This window comes from Cervus elaphus, chromosome 20 (genome assembly GCF_910594005.1).
Source record: "Cervus elaphus chromosome 20, mCerEla1.1, whole genome shotgun sequence".
Taxonomy (NCBI): domain Eukaryota; kingdom Metazoa; phylum Chordata; class Mammalia; order Artiodactyla; family Cervidae; genus Cervus; species Cervus elaphus.
The window spans coordinates 101,610,536-101,624,904 of NC_057834.1; the positions used below are offsets into that span (position 1 = coordinate 101,610,536).

At 41.6% G+C, this 14,369-nt stretch overlaps 1 protein-coding gene across 7 annotated transcripts in view; it reads right to left on the minus strand.

Annotated features, from left to right (window-relative positions):
- RAVER2 (ribonucleoprotein, PTB binding 2) overlaps positions 1–10,720 on the minus strand; it is a 139,826-nt gene extending 129,106 nt beyond the window's left edge. For all 7 annotated transcript variants that reach the window (XM_043878825.1, XM_043878821.1, XM_043878824.1 and 4 more), the window contains exon 1: positions 10,362–10,720. In XM_043878825.1, coding sequence (XP_043734760.1) covers positions 10,362–10,586 — 225 coding nt within the window. In that variant the 5' untranslated portion in view covers positions 10,587–10,720. The remainder of the gene's footprint in view (positions 1–10,361) is intronic.
- Positions 10,721–14,369: the final 3,649 nt, after the last annotated feature.

Genomic DNA, 14,369 nt, shown 5'->3' on the forward strand with positions numbered 1-14,369 from the left:
TAAGAAAAAATATTCTAAACATCTACTCTGTGCCAGGCATACTATGTAAAGTGTTAGTAATACCGCATAACCAGAGAACAACGAACATTGACATCAAACCTAAGTGACATAGGTGACTTTCTTAGAAAGAAAATTAAGAAGCCTGATTTATTTCTTGCTCAGAAAGAGGACCATGCCACCTATGCATAAATGTGGCCCACAGAAGTTTCTGCTGAAAACTCTTCTCAATCAGCAGCTTTGGACCTGTTCAAGTGGCCCATACTCAGGTGATGTCCCAAAAACATGATCAAAATTATAATAGTGTGGAAAGGTGTTCCTCAATCTAAGTATAAAATCTCCCAGAATGAGATCAGAGGTAAATTGCAAAAGATCTGCAGCACCTTGAAATTACATGCAGATTTCTATGTGCCTATGAACATTAAAAGGGATTCCCTAATAGCTCAGTTGGTAAAGAATCTGCCTGCAATGCAGGAGACCCCAGTTCGATTCCTGGGTTGGGAAGATCTGCTGAAGAAGGGATAGGCTACCCACTCCAGTATTCTTGGGCTTCCCTTGTGGCTCAGTTGGTAAAGAATCTGCCTGCAATGCGGGAGACCCCAGTTTGATCCCTGGGCTGGGAAAATCCCCTGGAGAAGGGAAAGGCTACTCACTCCAGTATTCTGGCCTGGAGAATTCCATGGACTTACACAGTCCATGGGGTCGCAAAGAGTCGGACACGACTGAGCAACTTGCACATGAGCATTAGAACTTTTCCGGAGAGAGGGTTTACAGCTTTCAACCTATTCACAAGCCATAAACAGTTGACTGATAGAATAATTATATGTGAATGGAGTTCACTGCCAAAAAAGCTAACACAGTCTTACAATGCAAAATGTGTTCATCTTACAAGCTAATCCTGAAAGCCTGCCATGTGCCAGACACATTAACAGAAGCACAGCATTTTAGAACAAATAGGTGGGCAGTCTCCTTCTGTATTAAACTTCCCGTGGAACAACGTGTCAGCTTCTAGGTTAAACACTGGTGACACCAAGGTAAATATTACATAACCCTGTCCTTCGAAACACTTAGGATATAGGGTATGTATGGGAATTACAATCATAATATAGGGTGGGTTAAGAATATAACTTTGGAATCAAAAAGACATTAGCGTTTCTCCACTCTACCAACAAGCTGAATGACTGCACAGACTGCTTGACATTAATTTTGCATCTGTTTCCCTATCAATAAAATGAGAATTAAAAAATTCTGATCTCACAGCCATGAAAAAAGTATTAAATATAATGCAAAAGCAGCACAGTGCCTAGCAACAGTTGTTTAGTTGCTAAGTCCTGTCCAACTTCTTTGCAACCCCATGGACTGTAGCCCGCCAGTTTCCTCTGCCCACGGGATTCTCCAGGCAAGAATACTGGAGTGGGTTGCCATTTTCTTCTCCAGGGGATCTTACTAACCCAGGGATTAAATCCACATCTCCAGCATTGGCAGTCGAATTCTTTACCACTGTGCCACCAGAGCAGGCCTCCAACAAATGAAGATTATTATCATTATTATAGAAATTCAGAGAAAAGAGACTTTGCTCCAGCTGAGGGATGACAAGGAGATCTCAACTAGACTACCATACTCAATTCTATGTGCCACATTTTACGAGATCCAACAACAAAATGATAGTGGTGTGTGTTTAGAGAAAAATAACCAAGACGGTGAGGCAACTCAGACTCATGTTCTAAATTGAGTGGTTTGAAGGAAGCAAGGTTATAAGTTAAAAAAGAGAATATCATAATTTCTCCATGCTACTAGAGGAGAAAAGTTGGGTCAAGAAATCAAAATTTCAGGGAAATAGATTTTATATATTTAATATAAATAAGACATTTATAACAACAAAAGCTGTCTGAAGATGGAGCAGGATATCTTACAAAGAAGTGATTTCTTTGAGACTAAACATGTTAAAAAATGTGCTGGAATCCATGTGTTTAGGACCCTGCAAATTGTATTCATGCAATGCAGGAGACCTGAGTTTAATCCTTGAGTCGGGAAGATCTCCTGGAGGAGAGCAGGGCAACCCACTCCAATATTCTTGCCTGGAGAATTCCATAGACAGAAGAGCCTGGTGGGCTACAGTTTATGGGGTTGTGAAGAGTCAGATAAGACTGAGCAACTAACACACTATTCAACAAAAGGGTTAGATAAAACATCTTCTACCATCCTTTCCACTAAGGTTTCATGTTTTTTAAATTAAAATTCTGTATTATTTAGGATACTACTGGTTGTAATAACATAAGATCCACTTGGAAAAAGAATAGTTATGACAAACCTAGACAGCATATTAAAAAGCAGAGACATCACTTTGCCAACAGATTGTCAACAAAGGTCCGTATAGTCAAAGCTATGCTTTTTCCAGTAGTCATATATGGATGTGGGAGTTGGACCATGAAGAAGGCTGAACACCAAAGAAATGATGCTTTCCAACTGTGGTGCTGGAGAAGACTTTCAAGAGTCCCTTAGAGAGCAAGGAGATGAAACCAGTCAATCCTAAAGGAAATCAACTCTGAATATGCTTTGGAAGGACTGATATTGAAGCCCCAATACTTTGGTTACCTGATGAGAAAAGCTGACTCATTGAAAAAGACCCTGATATGCTGGGAAAGATTGAGGGTAGGAGGAGAAGGGAAGTTAGAGTCTTACATAACTAAGAAATTCAAAGGTAGGTCAAGTGTTAGACACAGTTTGACCAGGGTTCTAGCTCAGCTTCTCTGCTCTTTCCTTCCTTCTTTTTTTCTTTTCAGGTCAATTCTCCTTTGGATGTCTGCTTTGTCCTCATAATGTCAGCTGAATCAGAGCAATGAGTCTCTGCATTCATATTCCATGCAAAGAAAGAATTATTTACCTTAACAACCAAAGTCCTAAGCTTCTTTATTATACTAGGCTGAAATAATCACCGTGGCCAAGGGACTACCCTGTGTTGACTGGCATAGGTCCAGGTTACTGCCCATCCTTTAAACAATCCCAATGGCAGAAGTGAAGAATTTCGTTCATTGGTTATGTCACTTGCACAGATGGGAACAGAGAGCAAACCCAGTCAAACCACATCACTAAATAAGGGAGAGGTAGGTCCTCAGAGAAAGATCTGGGTGCTATTAAGAAAAACAAGAAGAAAAAAGGAGACTGAGAAGGTAGGCAACAGCATCAGGGGCTGAGCAAGAAACAGATGGCACGCTCAAAACCTGAGTAGCTGGAGAGAATTTTTGAAAGAAACTATCTTCAGAAGTTCACAGAAAGCCCATGGTTAGCAACCGCCAGTCCACTACAACCCCCAGGCCTAATAAGGCAAGGGGAGTGATTACAACCACGCAGGTAGCCTAGTTGAATGAAAGTGAAAGCCGCTCAGTCGTGTTCTGACTCCTTGCGACCCCATGGACTATGTAGTCCATGGAATTCTCCAGGCCAGAATACTGGAGTGGGTTGCCATTCGCTTCTCCAGGGGATCTTCCCAACCCAGGGATTGAACCCAAGTCTCCTGCATTGCAGGCGGATTCTTTACCAGCTGAGCCACCTCTGGTTGCATGTAGAGACCCACTGGAAAGAAACTGTGACCTTTGACAGAGGAAACAACCAAGCCCCAGGTAACCTGGAAGATAGGGACCTGGGTGAATAAATGCCTCACTCTCTCCCTCCTCCACCCTTTGATCTCCCCCTAGAGGTTTGGCCAATGCAATCAGAAGCCAGAGAATAGGAGAGCCCTGTTAGTGCAACCCAGAGTAAAGTCAGCCTCCAAGGACACAAAGCAGGTGATAAGGGTGGAGAAAGGTCTGGAGAAACAAGTGGAAGATATTCGGTATAGCAACCAAGGATGGTCTTCTGCAGATAATCATGAGCCAAAGCTGATAATACAGACACATGTTCTAAGTGGCCTGATCTTCCCACTTCTCATTCAGTAACCCTCCCTGAACGCTGTCCCCTGTGAGTAAGGCAACTGCTTCTCAGGCAAACGAAGTAAAAACACACCCAGGATTTCTAGTAAGCAATTACAGATCTTTAAATTTACAGATGATTTGGTTTTCTGTATTTCTATTTTAATATTCTTTCATTAGCCTGTTCTAGCTGGGCTAAGCACAAAGCTTTCTGCCCACAGATGAGACATGAGCCCCGGAGACCCTTAAGGGACAGTAAGTGCAAATAGAACAATCAAGAGACAAAACTCAGGGGGTTAGTAACCCTATTAGCAGCAACAGCCTTTGATTGGAGTTGATCTCATTTAATGCTGCTTCTGATCTTCTGAATCTTATTTATTTACAGAACAGTTCTCTTAAATGCAGCCCCTTCTTGAGCATCTCACATAAGACACAGGTGCACCCATCAATGACTGGAAGCTGGAAGTCTCTGCTCTAGCACAAAGCTAGCCAGATATTATTGTACTATTTAGAGTAATCTTACACTTTAGAAGCATCATAGCTTAAATAAATGTTAAAATGCTAACCAGCAAAGCTAATTACCACCTACTATATCCCTTCTATGTTGCAAGTCCAAAAATGACTTACAAGCATAACTCATTCATTAACTAGGGAGTGGTCTATAAATCACCTGAAACTTCTCTAGACTGCTCCTTACCACTCGGCATTGTGATGCTGACCACAAAATACTCCTCTTCTCAAATGTGTTTTTAGAGCAAGAATAAGCATTGCTGAAACACTTTTTAAGAATTTCTGCCAAGACTAGAAGCTCACTGAGCCAGTGGTGTCCCAGAAATGTAGAAATATATTCTTTTAGCAGCTTTCAGTGTCCTTGTTACACTGGGACACAGGAAATATGTAGAACCCCTAAGTCAACTGTAATTACACTAAAAAAAGAAAATGCGATAGGTAACTTTTTAGTAGTAGAAACCAGTACACTAAGAAAAGTAACTTTTGAAGTAAGCAAAATGACATCCTCAGTAAGAAAAAGAATGATTTCATAATGTAAAAACATCCTAGTATTGTCAGGAAAAAGTGATGAATAATAGCTCCAGCTTAAAATGAGGCAATAATTACTGAATATATTGTTAGAGAAAACAAATAAGGTATATTTTTAAATCCCACAGTTAAAGAACACAAAGCATGTGAGAAAACTCTATTATTTTCTGACTATCATAAAAGAAAAGTGGGAATAGATAACATTTAAGGAGAAAATCAACCAGAGTTTCCTACATTTGGTAGTTTGCTATTCTAAAAAGTGCTATGCTTTCAAATGGGCCTCCATGAATTAACCATCAAGCTTCTCAATTGACTACCATAATAGAGCACTTTGAAATCAAATTTCAGTTCAGTTGCTCAGTTGTTTCTGACTCTTTGTGACCCCATGGACAGCAGCACACCAGACTTCCCTGTCCATCACCAACTCCCACAGCTTGCTCAAACTCATGTCTATCGAGTCGGTGATGCCATCCAATCATCTCATCCTCTGTCGTCCCCTTCTCCTCCTGCCTTCAATCTTTCCCAACATCAGGTTCTTTTCCAATAAGTCAAGTTCTTCACATCAGGTGGCCAAAGTATTGGAGTTTCAGCTTCAACATCAGTCCTTCCAATGAATATTCAGAATTAATTTCCTTTAGGATTGATTGGTTGGATCTCCTTGCAGTCCAAGGGACTCTCAAGGGTTTTCTCCAACACCACAGTTCAAAAGCATCAATTCTTTAACGCTCAGCTTTCTTTATGGTCCAACCCTCATATCCATACATGACTACTGGAAAAACCATAGCTTTGACTAGATGGACTTTTGTTGACAAAGTAACGTCTCTGCTTTTTAATATGCTGTCTAGGTTGGTCATAGCTTTTCTTTCAAGAAGCAAATGTCTTTTAATTTCATGGCTGTGGTCACTATCTGCAGAGATTTTGAAGCCCAAGAAAATAAAGTCTCTCACTGTTTCCATTTTTTCCCCCATCTATTTGCCATGAAATGAAAGTTACCAATACCCAAAGTGAGACAACAGAGTGTTTTTTCTATTTACCAATCCTGGCTATTGGCCCAAGCACTTCACATTTTCTGATTACACAATGTCTTTCAGATTTTAAAATAAATACAACAAAGACAAAATACACGCATATGATACGTAAGAAAGAAAACTGAGTGAACTCAAAACGATATAGGAAATAAATACCACTGTTTCTCCACTTTGAAACCCTAGTAACAATGCTACTGAAACAGAATCAGGTTAATCATAAAATATACACAATTTAAGAAATACATTTAAAAATCCACATATTATGGCACTACCTTAACTAATCAAAATTCTAAAGTCAGAGTTGCAAAAGATTATTCACACATATAGACACACACATATACACAATGGCTACAGTGAATAAGAACCAGTTCTCACAGCATCGTTATTATTCATTATAAATAATGATAGTAATTATTGTAAATATTAGTCATAATAAATCAATCACTACAATTACATTCCCAAACACATACATTCAAAGACATAACTATAAATATCAAACCACAGTGGCATGGAGTACTCAGGGATTGAGGTAGCTTTAAAAAAATTAGAGTTGAATCCAGGGCAGGACCAATAAAAAATGAAACTAGAAATGTAGGCAGGGGCCAAGTCACAAAAAGCTAGAGCCTTACATTTCTATCCTAGTATGTCATGCTTCTCAAGTGATGTCTGCGTATTATTCCATGGTAATACCAGAGTATGGAAAATCACAGGATAAAGATAGTGGATCTTCCTTAAGTGTCAAGTTTATGAAAAAAAGATCTGGAGGAAGTTAACTGAGTTTAAGTCATTGCTTTATATTAAATCCAACTTTACTAGAACATAAAATCAATGTGAATTTTTCAGACAGAACATGCAGCTTCAAAGGAATTTCGCTCTTGCAGTAGGCTAATTCAGGTTCACTGTTCCTTACAATTTGAGGAAAAGAGACAAATAAGGGAGAATTGAAGGAAAATTTGAGAATCAGTGTTGGGAATGGGAATGTGGAGTCAAAGATTTGTTGTTTTAATAGGAGAGTGACATGGTCATATTTGTGCTTTGGGAATGCTCTCTCAGGGAAGTATAACAGGATGGGCTAAAACATAAAAGATAGCACAGTAATGAGAGTAGGCAACAAACAGAAACAACTTGTGCAAGAAATGAAAAGGATATGAACCAGAGTAGAAGCTATGAGAACACAGAGGGCTGGGAGGACTCCAGAAAGCACACGATGGTCACCAGGCAGCACCTGACTGATGGCATGGTGACTATTCTTTTGAGAACTTATTAGTTCTCAAGGTGTTCATTTTTTTAGAGCAAGTATTTCTACTACTGTAAGGTATTTGATATTTGTACCTTTAAAATCTCCCACTTAAAAATAACATTGTATGTCTTCTAATCATAGGAAGAGTATAGCTGTGGGATGCTATTGTAAATCTCTTATACCAAAAATTAAACAAAACATGAGTAAGATTTAAGAAAACTATGTTTAATTAAGAAAACGTCCATGTTTTCAAAATGTTAAGAAGAAATCACTGGGCTCCTACTGATCAATCACCAACACAGCGTTTCTAGAAACATGACTACAGTTTGAGAACTCGAGTTAGGAATGACTTTGATCCATAATGTGATGTTACCAAATAAATGAATGAATAAACATAGCTTCTCCTAGAAAAGAACAAGAATTTGGGTATTTAAAACATCTCATTACTTAGAAGCTGGACAAAAAGTAGTCTTTTAACTTTTTTTAACCATGTTAGTCATTTCATAAGGAGCAAATAGGAGTTTATCTAGGTGATATTGGTTAAACAATACAAAATAAAATTAAACTTAATCCTTCACTAATAAGTTGACAGTAAAATGCAGCCACTAGGTAAAATCAGAATTAGAATTGCTATGGGAAATAAAACATAAAACAAAATCTTTGCAGAACACATTCATGGAAATATTCCAACGTGAGAAGTAGATCAAGTAAATGTTAATTTTATTGGACTAGTAAAAATAGCAATTCTTTAGTCTGAAAAAAAAGTGTCTTTTAATTGCTTTTAAAAATTAGCATATTTGGTCTACTCTAGTAATTTATGTAACACAGACCATTGATAGTTATGACTGTGATCAGAAAACCTAGGAACAGTACAAGTACTGAAGACAATAGCAAAAAAAAAACAAACCACTATTCAAACAAATGTTATCTGTAATCAAACACTGATCTGTTTAAATTTTAAAACTGCATTATCAGAAATACTTAAAATATTTCATTATAGAAATGATCATACAAAAAATAAAGACTAGGACAAGTCTGGAAACTAGTATTCCAGGTGCTAAAAACAGCTTGTTTTGTTGCTTACAGATGAAACTCTTCAGTTCTCAAAAAACCTGGCATAAAAATTTAACATAAAAATTTCAGATACTTTACTTGCCAGTAAAAGATTCATCTACATATAGAGATCTTATACCAATTTCATTTGATAATTTATGCTTACTACCTTATCGTTGTTGTTGGGTCACTAAGTCAAGTCCAACTCTTTGCAACTCCATGAACTGCAGCATGCCAGGCTTCCCTGTCCCTCACTTTCTCCCCGAGTTTGCTCAAATTCCATCTATCTTATAGAAAATCCTAAAATTGAGATTACACATAAATTCATAACAGAGGGAGACTACCTCAAAGATATAAATCAGTGTGATTTTCATAAAACCTCTCTCCATCACTAACAAGTAATTAACTATTCCTTTTATTGGACTCTGATATATTTTTTTCCAAGTCTCTTAAGACGGGATATGAGAAAGATACCAACAGCAAAGGAAAAATAGAAATGTCTAAAATTTATGGTCCAAATATTTTTAGAATTGATTCAAAGAAATGTGATAGCAAAAGTAACTGACATTCTACAAAGGAAATCAAGACACTCCTCTCTCTTCCAGATTACCTACACATAAAACTATTCCTTCAATTTTTTTTTTTTAATGCCATCTGCCTTTTCCAAGTCTCCCTCTTTCTGAGCTCACTTGCTGTCCTGTCTTTGCGTGGGCATGGGAAAGCTGCTTCAATGAAATCAGTCCATTGCAGTTGTCCTTACAGCATTACAAAACATAACCCGCCTAAGGGGAAGTGGACAATAATGGAAAGAGTTGAAAGAGGGATGAGATATGTACAGATACTAACAGAGACTTTTTTGCATTGCTTTTTTGAAACAAAATGGCCCTTCATGCATATGGGTTACAAGGTTACATGCTCACATTTATAGTGAATGCCTATGTAAGATCTAATTACAAAGCAGCGAGGCAATGGTCTCATTATTTAACGGATCTAATGGAAGAACGCTGCAATTATCAATAGGCAGCCCCCCGGAATACCATGCATCCTAATATAGGAGGGAGCTACACAAATTGCCTCAAATCTGCAACCACCAGGACAGCCCACCCTCCCCATCCCCACAAAATATAGAAATTCTAGCTAAATGTTAAATATACGTGAACATCTAGACAATTAAGAAACCCTGAGCAGTCAAAGAAAGTCGGGGTTTTTTTGGTTTTAAAAAAAATGCATGCACACAGGGAAAGATAGTATTTCACGTTAACAGCGGTTATCTTTAAGTATCAAACATACAGGTGATTTCTATCCCACTCCCACCCTCCGTCGCGATTCCTTCTGTTTTCTAGTTTTCTTACAATGAGCAAACAAGCCTGTTAATTTGGCAATCCAGGAGGCAGGGGCGGGGGTGGTGGTGGAAAGTCAATTAGATGCAGAGCTTAAAGCAACAGTTAATTTGGTTCAAAGACGCAGAGAAACCTATCTTGAAGCCCTGTCGGAGTCAGTAAGACGGCAGCAAGGCTCCCCAGAGCGCTGCGATAACCTCTATAACCAGGGTCTTAGCAGACTGAGGGAACAGAGTTGTTTCATGCAAACTCGGGCAAGTGCTCCAAAGAGCAGCAAAACTCACTCCTAGCTCTCCCGTGACCCCGCCCCCCATGGCACGCCCAGGTCCCGAGGATCCAGCGGGACCCCGCGCCCGTCTCAACGGGCTCCCAAAGCCTTGCTTTCCGCCCCCTCCCAACCCAAACTCTGCTCCGCAGCCCACCGCCACTCTCCTTCACCTACTCCCCCAAACCCCTCCCGCGACACACGATCCTGGAACCGGCCGGACTTAGAGACAGCGCTCCGGGTTCCCGTGACCTTGGAGAAGCCCCTTCGCCTCTCCGAGCCTCAGTTTCTTAACGTGCCTCCCTCGCGGGGCGACCGCGGGCGCAGAAACCGGGGGGCTCTGCAAAAGCCACGGACGGTGCTCGTAACTCTGCACGACCCCTCCTCCCCCGGACCGCTCGCAGACGCCGGGCACCAGCCTGGACACCTAAGGGGCAGCTCTGCTGCGCCGGAGCCCCCGGGGACGCGCCGCCTCGCAGCCCGTCCCCGTACCTGGCAGCTGCTGTCCTGGGGCAGGTTCTTCACCAGGATTTTTCTGCGGTTGCTAAGCTCCCGGCGCATCCGCTGCAGCCGCGCGGCGACCTCCTCCGGGTGCAGCGCCGCGGGTACGGGGCCCCGGGCGTCGTCGCGCGCCTCGGCGAAGGGGCTCGGCCCGCGCGGCCCCGACCCCGGCGCCGCCGCGCCCCCTTCGCCGCCGCCGCCTCCCGCCGCCGCCATCTTCCCGGGCGCCCCGCGGCTGCGGGCTCCTCGGAGGCTCGAGGGGAAGGGAGAGAGCGAGCGGGAGGAGGCCCGGGCGGGGGCGAGGCGGGCCGAGGCCGCAGAGCGGGCCCAGCCGCGGGGAGGGAGGGAGAAGGGGGACGGAGGCGGCGCCGCAGCCGGCAGCCGGCGGGCGGGAAGAGGAAACCTGAGCGCCGAGGAGGAGCCCAGAACCACCTCGCGGGAACCTCCCCTCGGGCCGCGGGCCCCGGAGCACTGGAGCGCCCGCCCCTCCCGCCCGCCCGCGAGGGCCTCGGCGCAGCCCCCGGGACACCTGTGCGGGCGCGGGCGGGCGCGCTCCCCTCCCCGCAAAGCCCCAGGGAACTCCCAGGCTGGGACACTAGGTATGCGGCTCTTTGGCACCGGCTTCCCCCGGGGCACTCGAGCCCCCAGCGCCTGTCCCCGCGCGGCCTCCCCACGTGACGCCGTAACTGTCCCCGAGCTCCCCTCGAAACTCCCGCGCTGGGATAGCTCCGGGGCTCAAGACGCGCCCTCAGCGCCTGCAAACCCGGGGAGGGAGGCCCATCCCCACCCCGGACGGCGACCCTTCCGCCGTGCTCAACGTGTGCACGTTTGGCAAAGAAATGAAAGTTCGCAGTGAAAAATAAAATGTGAGGTTTTCTAGGGAGTACAAAGAAAGATGTACCGGAGGCAATTTTGTATATTTGGAAAAACCTGATCGCAAAGTATTTTCCTGGCTGTATCTATGAGAAAGCCTGTGTCCTTGGCCCGTCCCTACGTTTCTGTTGTGCATTTCCTAAAATGTAAAACCTGGATGGTTGCATATGCAGTGCATAAAGGGGTGCCGAACAAAGACGAATGGAAGACGATCTATGGCAGAGGGCTGGAGAAGACGCTACTTGGAACATTATTTTAATTGAAACTTGGAGGGAGAGTAATAACGTTTTAGAACTAAGTCAAAGTGATGTCATCACATCAAACAACCGGGGAGCCTTTGACTGGCACCAGCCCAAATAACTGTGAGCAAAGAGAAACATGCATTTCAAGTTAATGGCATACAAATACACTCTCAAACAACAACAAAGCCTGTTTAATAGCATTAATGTTATTGCGTTGGGGTGAAATATTTTCAGTAAATGTCACCAAAAAGTGAAAACAAAAAAGATTTTTTAAAAAATTCTGTGTTCAGTACTTATCTTGTGTCCCCACATACGTCTAAGTACAAATGTTTCATTTCCTCTTCACAATAATTCAATTAGGTAAGTTTTATTTTCCTCACTTTACACGTGAAGAAACAGGCAGGTTGCTTAATTCTAAAGCCCCGACGCTCTTAATAACATAAAAAGACTCAGCTGTCATATCTCCATCACAAAATAATGATTGCTAACATTCCTGCATTTATTCTCTGCCAACAAATACTTGTATGTTTAAAATGATTTCGCACTACACACACGTTCATAGCAGCACTATTGTCAATAGCCGAAGGGTAGGCACCACCTATAAGGTCTACTAATGAATAAACTATAGCATACGTGCACTGCTGCTGCTGCTAAGTCGCTTCAGTCGCGACCCCGTAGATGGCAGCCCACCAGGCTCCTCTGTCTCTGGGATTCTCCAGGCAAGAACACTGGAGCGGGTTGCCATTTCCTTCTCCAGCATATGTGCACAATGGAATATTACTCAGCTATATGAAAAAAATCAAGTACTGCTACAAGGTGGGTAAACATCCAAAACATTATGCTAAATGAAAGAAACCAGACAAGAAAGGTCACCTTACACAATCACATTTACATGAAATATTCCCATAAGTAAATCCATATAGACAGAACTGAAGCAGGTATTTACCAGGGGTTGAGGGAACGGGGAATAGAAAGCAACTGCTTAATGGATACAGGTTTCCTTTTGGGGTGATGAAAATGTTTTGGATTTGGACAGAGGCAACAGTTGTCCAATATTGTGAAAGTACTAAGTAAACACTGAATAGTTTGCTGTAAAATGGTTAATGAGTTTATCGGATAAAAAATGTAAATGATAGTCTAGAGTTTACAGCTTTGTTATCTGCTTTTTATAGTATACTTTCAGAGCCTCTTTGTATGGCAGTGTAATTGAACATCATTATTTTTCATGGCTGCAGATTATTTTTTCGTGATAATTACCATAATTACATCACTAATTGCCTAGTATTAGACATCTTTGTCTACTGTATACCACACTGAGATTAATATCCTGTGTCCATATTTGCAGATTTACGATTTTTCCATAAAGAACTAGAAGCAATATATCTTCACTTATAAAATAAGGATATATGAAGATTTTTGATATGTATTTCCAAAATACCTTTCTCTGTTTTCCCCACATCATAAACACTGTAGAGAGTGCTCATTTTCCTGCTTGCATCCGTGATAGTTTGATATCAAAATAATGTCTCATTTTGGTTTTAAATTTTATTGCTTGTGGGATCTTAGTTCCCCAACCAGGGATTGTTGAACCTGGGCCCTTGGCAGTGACAGTGAGAAGTCCTAACCATTGGACTCCAGGGAATTTCTAAATTTTATTTCTTCGATTAAAAGTTATGAGTTGTAAGCACCAATTAAGTGCTATTCCAAAGAGCTGAGAGACTTTAAGATGTATATTCTTTAAAGTGAGCAAGAAACATGAATAGGCTTAGCATTCACTCGGACCTTGAGTCAGTCATTAAGTTTGAGAACATATATTTATCTAAATGAGTACTGTTTTCTTGACAAACATTTTAAAATGTATCTTCCATACTAGGCAATATATACAAAGGCATTAAGAATATAGAAATAATAAAAGTTTCTATATGATAAGGACTCAGTCTTGAGAAAAACATTATACAAGAATTAAATATGATAAATATGCAAGCAGAAACATCAGAGCTGCCCTGGAAAATAGTGATCTGGGTCTAATTTTAGAGTATTTTGCCTTGGCTGAAAATATTTTTCTAATTGCTTTTTTGGTATTGACTTCAGAATTTATGACAAATTCTTGTGCACAGTTTCTGTAGTAGTGAATGTTCATCCCTTTGAGATGGGTTTGATTTTTTAAACTAATAATATGTTTTCTGAAGCCAAGTCTGGTGAATGAATCAGGTGTTGATTATGCTCTTGGGATTTTAATTATGTAATTGGGGTTTTTTGTCCCAAGTGGTACATAATTCAATGTTATCAAGTTATTAAACCAATATTATTAACTGGCTACATGGAATTGATCCCACTCCTTGAACAATATTACTGTGTCCTATAGAGTGGTGACTTTAAAACTTTTTTGACTCAAACCAGTGGGAAACGTATACCACAGAGGGAAATATAGCCCATACTGGGAAATACAGGGCTTCCCTCATAACTCAAAGAATCACCTGCAATGCAGGAGACCCCAGTTCGATTCCTGAATCGGGAAGATCCGCTAGAGAAGGGATAGGCTACCCACTCCAGTATTCTTGGGCTTCCCTTGTGGCTCAGCTGGTAAGGAATCCGCCTGCAATGCGGGAGACCTGGGTTCAATCCCTGCGTTGGGAACAGCCCCTGGATAAGGGAAAGGCTACCCACTCCAGTATTCTGGCCTACAGAATTCCATGGACTGTAAAGTCCACGGGGTTGCAAAGAGTTGGACACAACTGAGCAGCTTTCACTTTCATTGGGAAACATATTTTACATTACAAACCAGTAAACACACATACATACAACTGAAACAGATTTCACAGAACAATATACCCTTCCATGGAGCAGCATACTCTAGTATTTTTTTATTGTATTCTATTCCACT